The sequence below is a fragment of the Trichomycterus rosablanca genome, chromosome 7, assembly GCF_030014385.1.
Source record: "Trichomycterus rosablanca isolate fTriRos1 chromosome 7, fTriRos1.hap1, whole genome shotgun sequence".
NCBI lineage: Eukaryota > Metazoa > Chordata > Actinopteri > Siluriformes > Trichomycteridae > Trichomycterus > Trichomycterus rosablanca.
Genome location: NC_085994.1, coordinates 33153605 through 33172177, shown reverse-complemented (window position 1 = coordinate 33172177; position 18573 = coordinate 33153605). Strand labels below are relative to the sequence as shown.

Sequence of the window (18573 nt, the reverse complement as noted above, 5' to 3'; positions counted from 1 at the left end):
CCACTCAAACATATTCAAAGACCCCCCCTTGATCCATGAACAATGGTATGTATGAACATGAAGGATGAATGAGTTCTATTCAGGCAAAAACTAAGCAGAAAGGGTTTTACCTGCGCGGGTGTTTGAAGGTCATGGAGAGCGGAGCCGATTCCTCGTCGTCATCATAAGTGCCTTGCACCATGGTGGCGGGAGACGTCATCCCATCCTGAGACTTCTCAGTCAGCGAGCCCTCCTCGTCTTCATCATCTCCCTCCGCTTCCTCCTCCTCTTCAAGTTTGGAGTTGGTAATGGCATGGCTCTCCAGATTCTCATCCTCCTCTTCCTCAAGTTCTGACCTGTAAGAGTGCAAAATGGGTAAAGAGCATGTTAAGTTTTAGTTTCAGATGTTATAGAGATGATAGGGTTGAGCCACCAGGAGCCACAAAAACAGTGGCATTGAATCGGCAAAATATATGCTATTTATGATGATCTAATGATGGTGGTAGAGAACACTTGTCTAACGTATATAATTGAGCATTTACTGACATCAGATCATTATATAAAACATATTACACAAAGGAAACTTGAAATCCCAAAAAAACCTGTTAATGTGTCTGATTTGAAGCAATTTCTCCACAGTGATGTGAAAGACTTTAGACAAAATTAGCCTTTAGTCATTGTGGTCTTGCTGCTAAAGGTGGTGCGACCAGTCAAGTTAAGAAGGAAATTTTAATTAAAAAGCTGCTCGGGTGGCGCAACGGTAAAAAGTACGCTAGCACACCAGAGTTGGGGTTTCGAATACATCACATCGAATCTCAGCTCTGCCTTTCAGACGGGGCTGGACGGCTGCGTGATCGATTGGCTGTTGTTCACATGGGTAAAAAAGTCGGACCATAGGTCCTCATAACTGGTGCGAATGCGGCCTCTGCTGGCTGACTGATGGCGCCTGCACAAGGCTGAGGAATAATGCTGATGGGGGTGTGGCCCTCCGTACACAGTGCCCGTCAGTGTATGAACTCGACTTGTGCAGGTGAAAAATGCAGTCTGTACTGACTGTACGTGCTGGAGGGGGCGTATGTCAGTTGAGAGGCGTCCTCAGTCAGAGGTGAAGGGTTGAATCAGTATAGAGGACATGTAATAGGTTTAGGCACACAAAACCAAGCGCACCATTTAGGAATGATTTATTATATTATTATTATTATTATTATTATTAATAAATATTATTATATTTTATTTTATTTATCATTCCTACTTTAGTTCCCAATGCCTCAAAAGCACAGAAGTTACATTTAAAAGTGGTACTAAAGACTTGGTTGGTTCTGCTGATGGTTCTGCTCATACAGCTAAATGAGCTCACTTCATCTCTCCTCAGATAGGCTATTTTACTCTTTAAGACCAGAGACGGCAGATCTACTGTCACAGGCCGACTGCCGAATATCACCACTGCGGTACGTGTTCCAGGCTCCCAATTACTATCCATCATTTCTGAATGACCTGTGATTTCCCTGCCAGGCCATTTGACTAAAAACATGCAGGGCCCCCGAATGACAAACACACAGATTGTGTAATTAACGACAGACGTTCTGGCAATGATAAATTAGCTAATCCCAGAGAGGCGAGACGGGCCAGTCAAGAAGGGTCAGATCCAATCATCGCGGCCAGTCTCCAGAGCCAGAGCCCCGCTGAAAAAGCCAGCTCTGCAAAGCACCTATCAGCACCACACGTTCCATGACTACTTTCTCTCTTTCGCTCGCTTGCTCTTTTCAGCCGTTTGAGTTATGATCTCAGCGAGGCCTGTCCCATCAGGTTGTTTTACCTAGCCATTTGAAAATGGATGTCAATCAGAGCAGACTGTAATGACAAGTCTGGGTAGACATTTAAAAAAAAAGTTAAGCTCAAAATGGGAGACGTGAGCAAAGTGGCTCGTTTTTCCATTTTCCGTCGAGCTTAAATATTCTATAATCAAATTGGGCCCTGGCTCAGGAGAAAGTCCATGGCGTGCCGAAGACAGCAGCAGGCCTGCCACAGACCTGCGCTTTGTCTCTCAGTCTAAACATGTCAGAACACTGTTTGCCTTAGCTGAAGGGGGGGGGGGGGGGGGGGGGGGGGGAGTGTATGGGGCTCCATCAATGTAGTGTACAGATAAATGCCTCAATCTAGGGGTCCCTAGGGAGGGCTAAACCTGCATATCTGGCTTAAGCCCAAAAACCCCCCGAAACCTGACATAGCCATTTGGGGGGCCAAACCGGACACACTCTTTAAACACCATCAGTCGCTCAGCGTCCACCCTCCAGCTTAAGTCGCCGAGGACTGATAACTTCTTCCAAAGTGGATCGAGAAGCAATAAAGTCATAAGACTGGAGGATGGAGAGAAATATAACATGAAGTCATCTCCAACGTGCTGTCATGTCTGTCACAGCAGACAGAACAGTAATGAGAAGTACAGATTGAAAATGACTGATGCAGGCGGACTCAGATGAACATTCATCCTGCAGCTGCCTGTCTGTCTGAACCAGGGCGTTTGCAGACAGACAGAAAACAGAGCACTTATACGAATTACAGATATTAAAGTGCCAAGCGTTTGCGTTCAAGACAGGGACAAGACTATTGATCCCAGATGGCAGAGTGAAAGCTTTTGTGTGTCTGGATGAGGCCTGGGTATTGAGGCTAAAATTAAGGGGGGATTATTACATCTTTTAGGAAGAATTCAAGTGTACCTTGTGCATCAGGGCCAGTCTAAATACATCTGACATCCTATGCAATTTATTCTTATAAAATTCATTTATTTATTTCATTTTCATGTTTTATTATGGCTTTATCCTGGTCGGGGTTGCGGTGAAGCCAGTTTCCCTGGAACACACACTGGAAAAGAGACCAATCCATAGCAAAGCCTTGACCACCACCTTTCTTTTAGATATAGCCAATAATGTCTGTGTGTAGATGCCCGACCAGTCGATGATACAACTGTGGATTAGAATCTTGGATCCCAGCAGTAATGGGTCAGCTAAGCGTTTTTACCCATAATAACAAAGTTTACATTTACAGTTTTGTTCTGAAGAAATGATAAAGGACAAATTTACCACACTTTTTAAAATGTAAAATTATTAATATTTCTAAATATTTATTATGTTATTAATTCTCTTCTGCCTGTTGTTTTATCCAGTTCTATTCAATATTATGTTTCTGGATGTTACCCTCAAAGAATGTGGCTGCAAATTACCAAGAACCCTGCATTGCAGCAGCCCTTCACAAAAAGTGAACACAACCTGACTGAGCACATGTACAATTACATCACATTTTCGTTGTTTGATGCAGCACTTGTGCACCTTAATAACAGTAAAGTAAGCACATTCCATTGCTAGCCACTAGGGGGCAGGCGTTCGTCTCAGATATGGATTTTAAACTTGAAAACTACTGGAGATTTTTCATTTGGTTACTATAGCTTCAAAACATAAACAAAATGTGTGTGGGGTGTGTGTGTGTGTGTGTGTGTGTGTGTATACCTTTTTTCTGAGGAGCTGCAGGCCTGGTTCAGCTCACTGTTAGAGATGAAGTTTCTGATTTCTGAGAAATACGAATCCTCCTTTTCGTCTAAAAGTGCTTGATTGTCGGGTTCGGAGTTTGGAGAGGAGATATTTGTTCCCAAATTTGAGAGGATTCCAGAATGCTGACTAACTGCTCACAAAAACATGAAAACAGGTAGACAAAAAAAGGCAGTTATTTATAATGAATGGTATGGATAAGATAATTCTGCATTTGAAAAATGGATTGATCAGACAATCCCAACACCAACCCCAACCCTAACCCTACTTCATATTATAGCACATTAACCAGTGAATCTATCATAAAGCAAATTCACTAAATGCTGATCTTTCTGTTCTGCATACCCAATTTGGCACACTGGATGACCTTTCTGATGCAACCCTCCTTATTTTCATCTAGGCTTGGGACCAGCACTAATAGCGCACTGACAAGTGCACTTCCCAATGACCCAGAAATGGGTAAATCAGTAGAATGTTTTTGATAGCATTTTGATTTTGCAAACTCGGAACAAAATAAGAATTAAATTATACATATTTTTTACCATGTGCATAAAAAAGTTTACTGTTATTGAACATGAGAAACAAAGCCAAACAGTTTCAAAACAGAAATATAAAATAAATATAATAAATATATTTTTAATAACAACAGCCTTCAAATTGTGGTCAATTAAGCAGTTTTATTGATTTATAGTATTTTTTTCAACACGCAACTACTGTATATTAGCAGATCACACCAGACTAATAATGTAACATGTAGACATTGTCTCCATCTGCCGGTAAACAGTGGAATTACATTTTGATGAAAAAGGTTTTGTTCAGAGTATGTGCTGTATTTAGTGGTAATAAGAATAATAATAATAATAATAATAATAATAAACTAGGTAAAATGCTCTAAATAAAAAAATAAAAAAATAAATGGGACAGTGGTAGCCTAGTGGGTAGAGCTTTGGGCTATCAACCGGAAGATTGGCGGTTCAAATCCAGGCTCTGCTATGCAGCCACTGTTGGGTCCTTGAGCAAGGCCCTTAACCCTGTCTGCTCCAGGGGCGCCGTACGATGGCTGACCCTGCGCTCTGACCCCAGCTTCCAAACAAGCTGGGATATGCGAAGAAAGAATTTTATTGTACTGTACACCTGTATACTGTATGTATATATGACAAATAAAGTATATCTAAACAATCTATAGACAATCAAGACAACAAATTCACCCTTTATTGACTAAACCCGCAATGATTTGAGCCGTATTTACCTGGAATATTCTCATGCTCATGTTTCTTTAAGTGGCGGTCCAGGTTGGTCTGCTGACCGAAGCAGCGGTTACACAGGTGGCACTTGAAGGGCTTCTCTTTATTGTGGATGTTGCGAACGTGTCGTTGGAGGTTGGAGGAGATGCTGAAGGAACGGTCACAGTACTTACATCTGCACAGAGGGGCAGAGAGAGAGAGACATGAGTTGACAGGGAGGGGGGTGGACAAAGAATTAGAGTCCTAAATGAGGTCCCTGTTCCGCTATGTAAACAGCAATCACTGGCTGTAGAATGGCTCAGTCTAAACACGTTAGAGGCATTTTGGGCTCTTTAAGTTGGGGCACATTTGTCATTACGGCTGACAGTGAATTCGGAGCATGAGCAGCATGCTTGGTCTAATGTTTTTATGTTCCTTACATTCCAATTAAAATACTAGGACCGGTTGATGCTGTGGATGACTCACTGAGTAGCCGCTGACATTTATAAATATGCAAGTCGCCCAACTGAAGCCCGAATATGACATAATGATTACAAAATACACATATTCCACACAGTATGATGACTTGTAAATTGTATTTATGATTATGAAGTAAATTTGCGAGCTGTGTTTTGAATTACTCCATCAAGTGGTTGTGAATGACAATGCCCATGCAGCTGTTCAAACATGTGGCATGTCGATGGTGGACATTTCTAATACAGACCTAAACATTAACCCTCTTTTTTTCTCGTTCTCTTTCCAGGAAATGGCCTTCTCACAATGCTGCTTTGATGTGTGGTTTAAAAATCAACTCTTTTCCATGCAAAACAGTAATTTTGCCCTTATCTGATTTCCCTTTTCCTGAAAACCTAATTCAAAGACAAATGAAGCTTACACAAAACTATTCCTCCAGGAAAGTGACATGTGTAAACCTACTTGTCCCTATACTTTGCTTGCTTCAGAATTATTTGGAGAATAAGTCGAAGGAAGAAAAATAACGACGATCTGTGTCTATCTGGTGCTGACGAACTTGCCTGGAGGGTCGCAGCCAAGACTCCTTCACTACCCCTGTTTGGTCTGATTGTTCACGATGACAGCCCATCCTGAATACATCAATTTAACGTGATGATATACAAACAACGGTGGCGGGGTCACAACCAGAGCCCGGCTAAGACATTGGCCTTTTTGTTGGGTGGCCCAGGCTCGATCTGGACTCCCGCGGCCACTCGCAGGGTTGGCTTTCGGGGCTAATTGCTTTGGGAAAATCACTCGTCATCAAGTGCTCCAAATTAAGATTCGGGTCTCTTTTCATGTTCAGATTTATTTTTGCGAGCTGGGTGTGTGCGCATCTGTGTGTAGACTTTCCAGACCAGACTTGAGGCATCATGGTTCACAGAGAGTGGTAGAATGCCAAGACAGCGTTTTAGACTTTTCTTCACTGGCCTTTTCTACTCACTGTTATGTTTATTTTTATTAGTCTGTCCAAAGGGAATTTAAATGACTTCATCATCTTAGAGTTTTTATCCCCTTGTTACGAGGGCTGTACATGAAGCGTTACAATCTGAATGGGGTCTTTCAATGGTCAGCCCTAGTGGGCCAATTTAGCTGCAAAGACTTACGCAGATAGCATCTCAAGTAGGCAAATAATCGACTACAATGAAGCATGAAGACGGCTGAGCGCAGTCCGGCTCGAAGTGGGGGGTGCTGATGATGATGTCTGTTATTTGCTAGGGTAAATTGTTTCTAAACAAGCTAATCAAAGGATTGTTGTGAGCGAGCCAAACATGTAGTAACCGCTTCCCATGGGAGGCTGTATCTCACAGACTGCCTCCACGAAGCACAGCGGTAGGTGTGTGGCGTTCAGACAGGGGTGAGATTTTGTCTGTACTGGCTTTTGCTTTCCTGGAACGAACCACCAGAAGGTATTTTACAATGAATAGAAATATACGTTGGTGTCATTGGTGACCTTCCTTTCTGTGAACTCCAGTCAGACAAAGAGGTAAAACAGCCACCGAACATGCAAGTTCAAGGTAATTTTGCTGTATTTCCTGCTGGTCTGCTTAAGGTCAGAGCAGCTAAGCAAATCAAAGCCCTTCCTTCTCAGATCACCCTCATCCTCACCTCAGAGGGTCGACTGGAAGAAAGCCAAATCTGTGATAATTAAGCAGCTCTATAAACAGCGCAAAGGACGTCTCTGGGGTGTTATTACCGACCGGCCAACATTGTCCAGAGCTTTGCACCACCCGCTTTGACTCCAGAACATCTGCATGGACAGAATCAATCTTCCTTAATTTTCTCAACCCTCTTTTCACTCCCGTCTCTTGTCTGTCCTTCTTGGCTGTATATTACCCTGTAGCTCATTCTGACTCTTCCATACACCAAGAATGTGCCTATATTTCTCAAAGCGTGTTTGTATGTGTGTGTCAGACCGGCCTTTTACGATGTTTTCGCAAAGTGGGCATGTCACGTTCAGGACTAAATCTTCAGCCTGTGGAGCGATTTTGACACTTGGGTATGTTAGCCTCTCGTATTTGGGTTGGACGACCGTGAGGAAAGTGGCTAAAGTTACCTCTACGTGTGGTTTTCGGGTTTTTGGAGTGGCTTACCTGTAGGGCTGTTCTCCTGTGTGTGTCCGTAAGTGCCTGGTAAGATTAGCCGACCTGGGAAAGATTTTCCCACAGTACCTGCAGCGAAAGAAAATCGGCTTTTATGAAACGGTACATGCGGATGCGTCCTCAGAAATCAGAGCATTTTGAAAGTAGGGTCAGTTATTTTGGGCCAAAATTACACTTTATTACTATTTATTATTATTTTATTACACTTAAAAGAAACTCTTAGCTGTCTCGACTCTGTAAACAGGAGAAAAAACAAGGTGGACTACCAGAATGGACCTAGCACTAACCCTGTCTTTTGGGGTCTTGGCTTTGTATGTTACAATGTAGCCAATTTCGAACTTTATCTCCCTTGGTTCTGCTTTCCTCGGCCCAAATGACTGACCATACCTCTCGGACACTGACCCGACTAATGCAAAAGCCTGAGTTATAAACTGTGCTTACCTGCAGGAATAACGCTCTTTGCCTTTGCGAAGGATGGCATCGGACAGGGAGGGAGGAGGAGAACGGAAGTTAAAGAGGTGATGTGAGGTGTGCTGGAGGGAATTCGGAGCATCCAGTTTTAAAACACCGAAGTTCTCCAGCTTCTCGGTCATGTTTTCCATTGCGGATACCTTAAGAAAAGAAATAGACCCTCGATAAACTACACATTCATTTTTCACGGCAGCTCAGGGATATGATTTATTAGTGGTTATGGTTCCAGTCGGGTTGGAGATGTAAAAGAAAATCTTTTTACATGTTTGCTGAATTTTGGCATCAATATTTATGTAGGAAATAGCACCACTTAGGTAATGGTGCTGGCCCTGAGCAAGCTGCTCTGTGAAAACTCTAAAGAGAGTGGCATTCTCCTTAAAGGGGACTTTCCCTGAGAACTTTCAGGACACTTGCACCCACAATCAGAGCCCTAATTCTGAAATCCGAACCATTTTAACTTTTTTACTTTTAACCAAGATTAACGTTTTAACCTGTGGAGTTTACAATGAGACGTCTTGCATATATCGTCTCGTGGTCCGCTACCTGAAGAACACAATAATTAAACCGGCGGGAGCCTCTGACGGAAAGCAGGAAAGTTTGGCTTCATCATGAGACAGGGCGGAAAGCCGGAGGAAGCCGTATATCAGAAGGTCGCGTCTTGATTGTGCTGTTCGAGAGTCACCTCCCTGACCTATGCCACGTTAGCAGCCACTCGAGCGGCCCCCCCTGGGAGCCCCCGGCCCTCCACTTTGTTCCCGACAAGTCTCGGAGAGAAGCCTCTGAATGAGCTATTCACCTCCGAGAACGGTAAGCGTACAATGCAGTTTAAGATACCCCTCGCTGATAGGCCTTCCCCATTTAGATGCAGAACAAAGGCTCAGCTATGTGTCACGATGGCCAAATACAGCTTACATCCTTCCTGCTTTTGGAATATGGATAAACATGGACAAATTGAGACAGACACGGTGTCTCAATTTATTTATTTTTGTCTAAATAGTAGCTTGATTTGGTCATCGGACTAGTTTTTCCCATGGGGTTGATAATAGTGGCGGTCTGGTCGGCTGCTTATACTTTTAGATACCTGGTGTAGGTTGTTGTTTTAATTTAAACAGTAAGCAGGAGCTATTTTAGCTCTTTATGTCTTGAAACATCACCTTTTAAAAATACATAATAACGGTTATGCAAAGAAGACATCTCCCCAACATCTGGAACAACATTCTCATCAGTTGGCTTGGATCCACCCGGCCGTCCCTATACCACCCAGAGCGAAGCCGGTTGACACATTGGAGGTACACGAGAAAAGAAAGCAAAACAGAAAAAGGACTGGGGGAAGGTAACTCCGCATTGATCGAGAACAGATTTACAGAGCAGATAAGACAGTTCCCAACAAGAGAGGCCATTCTCCTCGGACACAAACGCAGGAAGCGTCTGATGGACATGCAGACATTATCTAGGCAGCCAGAGTGAAAAAAAATCGTAGGAAGTTATTTAGCGGCGGGCCTCGGAGTGGAGTCGCACCGAAAAAACAATGCGTCGACTAAACTTAGCCGTGCCGCGGAGCTACGTGGGACAGCTCGGTCCGATTCAAAAGGTCGTTATTAATAATATTTTCATTTAATCGGCGCTCAAAGGTGGGAAAGGTTTGAATTGCTGCCATAAACAATGGGAGATTTGTTTCAAAGCAGGAGATAACAAACCGTACTTTACCGCTGTACATGCCAGTAAGGACCACCAGGATTATCAAAAAAATCTAATCCAGTATAATTACGCTATTTTTTGGACACGCCCTACTTTCAAACAAAAGCCTGTAGTACTAGGTGGGGTTTAACGGATCAGGTTACCAAGTTTATTCATTTATTAATTATTCATACCAAGCAATTCATAAGATCTACACTGATCAGTCACGTCCTTGTTTCTACACTCACTGTCCATTTTATCAGCTCCACTTACCATATAGAAAGACTTTGTAGTGCTACAATTACTGACTGTTAGTCTGCATCCTTTTTAACCTGCTTTCACCCTGTTCCTCAATGGTCAGGACCCCCACAGGACCACCACAGAGCATTATTTAGGTGGTGGATCATTCTCAGCACTGCAGTGACACTGACATGGTGGTGGCATGTTAGTGTGTGTTGTGCTAGTATGAGTGGATCACAGCAGCAGCACTGCTGGAGTTTTTAAATACCGTGTCCACTCACTGTCCACTCTATTAGACACTCCTACCTAGTTGGTTCACCTCGCTCATCTATTGCTGCTGTTTGAGTTGGTCATCTTCTAGACCTTCATCAGTGGTCACAGGACTGTTGGCTGGATATTTTAGGTTGGTGGACTATTCTCAGTCCAGCAGTGACAGTGAGGTGTTTAAAAACTCCAGTAGCGCTGCTGTGTCTTATCCACTCATACCAGCACAACACACACTAACACACCACCACCATGTCAGTGTCACTGCAGTGCTGAGAATGATCCACCACCTAAATAATACCTGCTCTGTGATGGTCCTGTGGGGGTCCTGACCATTGAAGAACAGCATGAAATGGGGCCAACAAAGCATGCAGAGAAACAGATGGACTACAGTCAGTAATTGTAGAACTACAAAGTGCTTCTATATGGTAAGTGGAGCTGATAAAATGGACAATGTGTGTAGAAACATGTCTGATCAGTGTCAATATCATGTTGAGAGCAAACTCCTTGAAGACAGTTAACAGGAGGCAAGGATCAAACCCAGCTCTCCGGGTTCCTTAAACCATACTGCTCCATCATACTAGATCTTAGGACCATTTATAAACACAGAGTGCAAAGCTTAAATAATATCAAGATACCTGAGGGTGGAAGAGCAGTGGAGATGGCCTCAGGTACTTATCCTTCAGTGCTCCTACAGGATCTAACAGCTTCCTTTTCTCCACCCTGCTGGACAACAACACAGAGGGTTACGTATGAAGCAAACCCATTTCCCCTTAGGTACGTAAACCTGATATTAAGAAAAACGCATTCACACTGACATTCTAGTGTTATCTCGGATCGAAATACCTGTAAATAGGATCCATGAAGAAGGGCGAGGGCTTGGCGTAGTGAAGCGAGGGCTGCTGCTGAGGATGCGGAGGCTGCACCAGGGACGACGGCATCTGGGGTTGGTGAAGGTTGAGAGACTGGTTTAGCACTGGATGCTCCTCTTTGATCAGGGTCTTGCAGTTGTTGGCTTGGACGTGGTTCCTCCGCTGGTACGGTGTTCCGCCGTTTTGGCTGGCTCTGCTCCGGCTGCCTATGCTCAGATCCAAAGGCTGCTCTTCGCCACTGGGAAGAACTCCACCAGGGGGCAAGGAGGGCTTGATTGATGGTGGAATAAAGGGTTTTACCTCCTTGGGCTTGGTGGTAAGATCGAAGGGTGACTCAGGAGTGGTAGTGGTAGCCATTTTTTGTATGTGCTCTCGAGGTGATTTGGGCTCTGGTTTAAGAAACATGTTAGGGTTTATGGCTCTTTCTGTAAAGGGGTACAAGGAATGTGGAAAGTTGGGCAAGAATTGAAAGGGGAACATGGAATGGTAAGCCATTTTCTTTTCTTGTAAGCCCATAAAGCCTGTCCCAAAGTACTTTTCGGCAATGGAAGCGATGGCTTTGATAGAGTCAGTGGCCGCACCAGTGGGTGGGAGTGCTTGCTCGTCAGGTGGCGGGAAGAAGGAATGTTGCGGAGAGAGGAATGAGCGATCGTGAGGGTGGTTACCTAAGCTAGACACAGACACCGCATTGCTGCTGACCTCCTCTTGCTTGTCTTCCTGGCCGTGCTTTCTTCGACTCTTCTCCCGTTCGCTCTCTGCCTCGCTGTCCAAATCGGAACCGGAAACTGTGCCAGTGGTGGTGTCTAGATCGGTGCCACTGGTCGTGTTGACATCCTCCAGGTCGCTGCCGTCAGACATGTCGCTCATTTTCACCTTGTTTTTGCCGTCCGAGACGGACAGATTCGACTCCCGGTTGGCGTCGGACTGGCTTCCGGAATTGCCATTCGTGTTGCTGAGAGATGTGACCATCGAGAGGGCTGGAGCATCCAGGGGGCTATGAGGAAGCTTACCGTCCTGACTGTTACTAAATGGACTCTTCAGTAACGAGCTAGGAGGTAACAACGGAGGTCTGGGATAGAGTGAAGGAGGAAAGATCCCCGTGAAGCCATGCGAAAGGGATGGGAACGCAGGAGGGCCGGTGGAGAACGGCAGGCCCGGGTGGTGCGACCGAGAGGGGAAGTAATCCCCGAAGCCGAGCCCACTGTGATTCAGGCCGGGATGAGGCTTAGATTTGCCCATGATAGGGCTGGAGGTCATAGGGATGCCCGGATTAAATATGCCCCCGGGACTGTAATGATTCTTGCCCTCACAGAAGCGCCGGTGCTTATTGAGGGAGGAGGTAGTGCTGAACATTTGCCCGCAGTCCTTGCACTTGATCTGGGTGCGGCAGTCTGCATGCATCCGCTTGTGGCGGCACAGGTTGGAAAACTGGGTATAGGACTTGTGACACACCTCACCTGGTAGAACACACATGCCTGATTAATTCTATTAACATACTGTAATTAGTCTCATCAGGCGATTTTAATTCCAGTGTAATGTCAGCTGATCATTTTAAACATCTGATACGTTAAGCATTAGTACCATGGTAACATTATCTAAGAGTTTACCCTTGCATACCACAGACAACCATTAGTTAGTAGACACTAAACTAATTAGACACCACTAATACTAATTATAGCTTCGAGAGCAGACTTACACATGAAAGGCTTCACGCTGCTGTGAATGTGCTTGTGCTGCTTGAGACCAGATGAGGTTGCGAAGGTCTTGCCACACTCAGGGCAGGTGTGGGCACGGGCACCGACGTGCTGGGAGCGAATATGGCGCTGTAGGTTGCTGGGGTCTGTGAATATCTAAAGGAAACAGAAGCATATACCAACTCAACCATGTGAACAGCAAGGGGTTTGGTACACTATATGGGTGTAACCTCTTCTGTTTTTACACCCCAGCTAATTACCAAGGCCTTTATGACCTAAGTGTAAGGAAAACCCCCAGTATCTACAGGAGTGTGGATCTCCAGAAACAGTCCAACAACCCAAGTGAGATGTAATTAATTATTCTGGTTTAAAAATTGCAGAAGCTTACCTTATCACAGTTCTCACACTCAAAGCGCTTGCCACTATCATGCGACATCTGATGACGAATGAGGTTAGACTTCCAGTTGAAGGCTTTGGGGCACTGGTCACACTTGTACTCCCTCTCCTCCGTATGCACAACCATATGTTGGTCAAGACTAAAAGAACAGTCATATTAGACACATCGACTTTATTAATCAGTACAACTATCATGAGTTCCTGATATTGGACCACGTTGACTAACCTGTACTCGTTGGGGAAGACCTTCTCACAGTCTTTGCACTCGTACACTGGCTCGTCATTGTCATCCTGCTCCTGTTTCAGATCTTCATTTAGGGAGTCAAAAATAGAGTTGCCACTGGTGCATGAGTATTTCTGGTGCCGCCGTAACTCCAGCTTCGAGGTGAAGAGCTCGTCGCAGTCTTCGCAGCGGTACATCTGCTCATCTAAAGGGTAACAGGAGCACAACATCCAGACAATGAGTGGTTTCCTGTAATAGGATGGTGCCGTGACCTTGGTGTCTTCCTGCCTTGAGTGTAGTAATTAAGGGACGGGCTCCAGACCATGAGGGTAGCATTCGGCTGGTCAGGTAAAGCATGTTTGTTTATAGACTTAGCTTTTATGCATTTGTTTTGACCATGAAAAGGCAAGAATTAAAGGTCCAATAACTTTCATGCCTCAGACTCTGGTTTGACCAAAGATGGCACTTCTAGGAAGAACAACAAGAGGCGTCGTGACCTTCACCAGGTTAAAGCTGACGTCAGTTCATTAATATTAAAGAATCTACAAAGTTATAATTATTAATACTAATACTGTTACTTGGTGGATCAGTAAATTCTAGACTAGTACTTGAAACAAATCATCTGAATAGCTTTAAGAGTGTCCAAACACTAAAACCCCTAAAGGGTCCAAGGCAGAGAAGTTGCCTACTCTTCAGAATAGTGGTAAAATAGATTTGTGACATGACCCTACAGTAACCAGCAACCTCAATTCAACGCAAAACACACCCTCCACCATAGTCCATATAGAAAACCTGTTATATGATGCGTTCATACCAAGATTTTAATAACTTAATGTCTTAAAATCTAGGTCCATGAAAATATTACAAGCCCTACTTATCCTTAATTTTAATGCAGCACTGTTCAACGTCAATGTGCGTTACTGGGTGAAGGCATTAAAATAGACTAGTTGCATTATCTCTGTGTCCCATCAACATCACTGAGTACTGGAGAGGAATGCTGGAAAAAAAAGGGGGGAGCGGGAAACTAATAGCTCTTGGAGAGAAGTAGGGGGAATACAATTATGTGCAGTTTAGCGGCTAATCTGCGAGCATGGGTGAGGTCCCCTGAGACTCCTCAAGCCCCACTCCAAATTCCAACCACGATAAGCCAAGAGGAAGAAGTCTAGAGAGCTTCACTCTCTCTCTTTCTTAATCCTTCTATCTCCTGGCCTCTCAGACTCTGTCTGACAGATTGACTCTCTTGACCATATTCACCCCCTTTTGTGTTTTTGTCTTTTCATTTTGTGCTTTTATATTGGCCCGGAGAGGCTGGGCCTGCACTGGCTCTTTCGATGGCTCTCTTTCTATCTTAACCAAGATCTCTCACTTTCCTTTTTATTCTTGGCCTTTCAGAGGGTCCTCTCACACTCTTTCTCTCTTTCTGTTTCTTATGTGCTTTTTTATATTATTATTTCTTTTGTTTATTAAGAAGATTTGACCATCCATATTCCATATCTACCAGACAAAATAGTATTAAAGAATGCCTACAGCAAACAAACATAGAGCATCATTTATATGTGTGTCATTTGTGCATGACAACCATGTATAAGTCATTTTTCCTTTTTAAAATTAAAATATTTTAATGCTATTTAGCATTTATATTGCATATGCTGGACAAGTTGTAGGTCGTATGTAGTATTGCTATGAACAATATGTAAATAAATGCACACCATAATTAATAATATTTAAAAAACAACCAGTTTTAAAGGTAATTTAAAAACATTTAGTGGGTTAAACCCATTCTCTACATAAACTGAGGACATTATTCCCAGTGAGGGCTGAAAAACACCACCAGAACGATCCACATATAATGTAATAGGTCTAAAATGGTTCAAAAAAACAGCCAATAATATATTTTAGGCAACAACAACTGATTCTTTCATGATCTTACTTGAAAAAAATTATTTTGCAGCAGTATTGATATTAAGTCTTACATAAATAAATAAATTACTTATTCTACAGTATAATGAGAAATAAGTACAAGGTTACAAAAATAATAAAATAGAATACAATATAATAGAATTAAATCAAATCTATTCTAACTAAATAAAATAGAATAAATGAAGAAAAATAAAAACATAATAAGGGATAATCAAAAGAGGCCTGATAACATTAGGTAAAAAGTATAGGAATACGTTTCCAGATGTGGTCACCCTTGAATAACATTAAGGTTTTTTTTGTATAATTCCAGGATCAAATTAAGGGGAATTTAAAGTGTAAGCGACTATAAAATTGCACCACAATTAGGTGCTGTTTTAGGGAATAGCAATAGGGTGCCAGATGGTTTATTCATTCATTCATTTATTTTTGTGGCCAGTGCTCAAAAGCTTATATTATAACATCCAATCCAAGTTTTTGAAATTTGTGGTCAATTGTTTTTTTTTTGTTCATGTTCATTTTACAATAAATATATAAATAAATACAATACTCTCTATCCCCCAATGTGATGATTTAGGTTTGCCCTGTTCATTGCATTTATAACAATAGTAGCAGTGGAATTATTATTAGTAGAAGTATAATAATAATAATAATAATAATAATAATAATAATTAATAATAATAATAATAATAATAATAATAATAATAACAATAATAATAATAATAAACCAACTACTGAGGGTTTTTTAATGTACGATGTATGATTTCCACTCAACACCACCAGTGTCCCGACCAGGCCGAAATAAATAGGAGCTTAAAATGCAGGTGAGATCTTTCCATCAGCGATGGAGACCATTAGTCCAGCTGCTGCGTCTTTACTTTCTCTAACATCGCGTTACACTTACTATGCGTAATTGTGCGCGCTCCCGGCTGATCCCGCACACCGCGCTAATCCACCTGTCGCACTTCTCACCGAATTGCGTTTGTACTGAATCTGCTGTTTAAAGGGATATATGCATATATGTTACCATCTAGATTTGGTGCCATCGAGCCCTCCGGGAAAACTCCGTCCTTCATAGAAGCCAGCAGCTCCTCCCCTGCTTCAATATCCCTGATGGCTTTATAATAAATCTGGAGGAAATAAAAGAGACAAATCAGTTAAAAAATTACTGCGGAAAATGACTTTATTATTATTATTATTATTATTATTATAACAGTATTATCAATTCGTTTGTACTAGACCAAAAGCTTAATATTACTGCACCATTTTCATTTGCGCTTTTGCGTAATATTTGCACATAACGATAAAAAAAATTATATTGAAAAAAATTTATTTTAAACAAAACGAAATATAAAATTAAGCTACTTGTATTTCCGACTACGTGTTTTTGTGATCTGCCAACACATACACTCGATGGTTCTACATGAATAACACAAATTAAATATATATTGCATTTACATTACATTAAATATATTACACGTACACACAAAATTTAATATTAATTAAATATAATAATTATATAATATTAAATATAATAAAAATTATAAAAGCCTAAAATAAGCAAAATGTTAATGTATAAATATACAGTGTTATATTTCTGTAGAATTGATGTCCACCAATAAAAAAGTTCAACATTTGGTCTTTAAAGCAAAATACAAACACATACATAGAGTTTATTATTTTAAACGAATCAAATGAAGTTGTGTTAATTAGTGCTGCTTTAAAATACACTGAATTCGAACAATACTGAATATGTAGCTTGTAGTTTAATACACTAAACACTTGCATTTTCCCAAACACACACTTACAGTTTATTCAGTATATTTTTGTATAGTATATGGAGGTAAATACAAACTCTAATGATTTTATTAAATTTTATTAAATCGTTTTTTAACCGTAAATTTTACAAAATGATATTGGAATTTATACAGAAATAAACACCTTTTTTACAAGCACGCATCTTCTATAATTTCCTAAAGTTAAATCATATATAATATAGACAAGCTATATATATTTAGGAAGCAAAAACACTTTAATCAAAGCATCATCCAATAATAAAAATATACTTATTTACGGAAAAACAAAACAAAATAAAAAACCCAACCGTATTTACTTTAAATATTTTCAAATCTTCACATCCGTCTGTGTATATTAAATAACTTATATTATATAACAAAGCATATTTATGTAAATGTATAAGCGAGTTAATTAATCACAAAGAAAAGGCCACAAAGGTGAGCGAGTTTGTTGAGAGCAGAAGTAGTTAAAACCGCGACCGCATGGGGGCGCTCCATACCAAGCAAAATAACACTACACACACACACACACACACACACACACACACAGTAGATACATGTATTAAAAAGGGGGTTCGGCCCAAACCCAAACCGCATAATAGTGTATTTTTTTCTAGTGAGAGAAAGTGACACTTTCTAGGTTTCTGGGTAGTACGCTAGTATGCAGACGGGCTACAAGAGCACAGCTGGAACATCAGCATATCGGACTTTTAGCGGCCTTGTGACGGCGCACAGGTGTACAATTGTAGGTCAAAAGTTGGTAGGAATTGTAATAAAGTATTTAAATAGAATAAAGTGGGTGCACCAGATTATTATTATAATTGATATTATTATTATGATTGCGCATAAGCATTATTATTAGATCTGACCTTCTTGTTTTCCGGGAACGAGCAGAGTGTGGGTAGTTGTCTTACGGTTGATCTCAGCGCTTCCAGTCGCAACAGCAGTTCCGTCCCGGAGTTCACCACACAACCCATAGTCTCATTAAAGTAGCGCGGGCCAAGCCGGGCCCCCTTCCACCCGCCGGCAGGAGGGAAGTCTTAGACCGACAGCAAAGTCGGGACGAACGAAGAGTCCTCGGAGCTGTGCACTGTCTCTGTGTCTGTGTCTGTGTCTCAGTCTGGATTTCTGTCTGACTGGAGAGCCGGAGCGCGTCTCTCGATGAGCTGTTGTGAGCTGAGCGTGTCTGCTTCATTAAGCCGCGGTCCCCTCACGGCCCCTGTGCGCTCCCGACACTCCTCCCCTTCTTATCTCTCAGACTGAAAAGCACCGAGTGATGTGCCGCACAGAACCCTCCCCGTTATCTTCCCCTCCTCTGAGCAACGCATTCATCTCACTCTCTCTTATGTGCCATGTACAGACACGGACAGAGACACGGGGACACGGGGACACAGAGGACGCGCCTCCGCCGGTAATAAACGCACCTCGCTAGAATAATAACGCGCAGAGCGGCACCGCTGGAATCAGCAGAATGAACCGAGCGCTTTTACTCCCAACACCTGGTTTCGTTTTTTTTTCTCTCTCCACCGGCCACATTTACAACCACAAGCCTTTGTTTTTAAACTTAATATGTTGTATTGTTTGTAAAAAGTGATTGCTTCCAGATTTACTTTTTTGGGAGGTCAAACAGAAGTGCAAACAACACACTATAAACACCGCACAAC

The 18573-nt window shown here is 42.2% G+C and overlaps 1 protein-coding gene across 1 annotated transcript in view; it reads right to left on the bottom strand.

The window, feature by feature from the left end:
* The window catches only part of prdm16 (PR domain containing 16), a 322591-nt gene that overhangs the window by 2469 nt on the left and 301549 nt on the right, over positions 1-18573 (bottom strand). The window contains 11 exon segments of the mRNA XM_062999239.1: positions 111-335; positions 3483-3654; positions 4771-4940; positions 7351-7428; positions 7801-7970; positions 10650-10737; positions 10858-12340; positions 12580-12733; positions 12966-13113; positions 13200-13401; positions 16141-16243. Of these exon segments, the coding sequence (XP_062855309.1) occupies positions 111-335; positions 3483-3654; positions 4771-4940; positions 7351-7428; positions 7801-7970; positions 10650-10737; positions 10858-12340; positions 12580-12733; positions 12966-13113; positions 13200-13401; positions 16141-16243 (2993 nt within the window).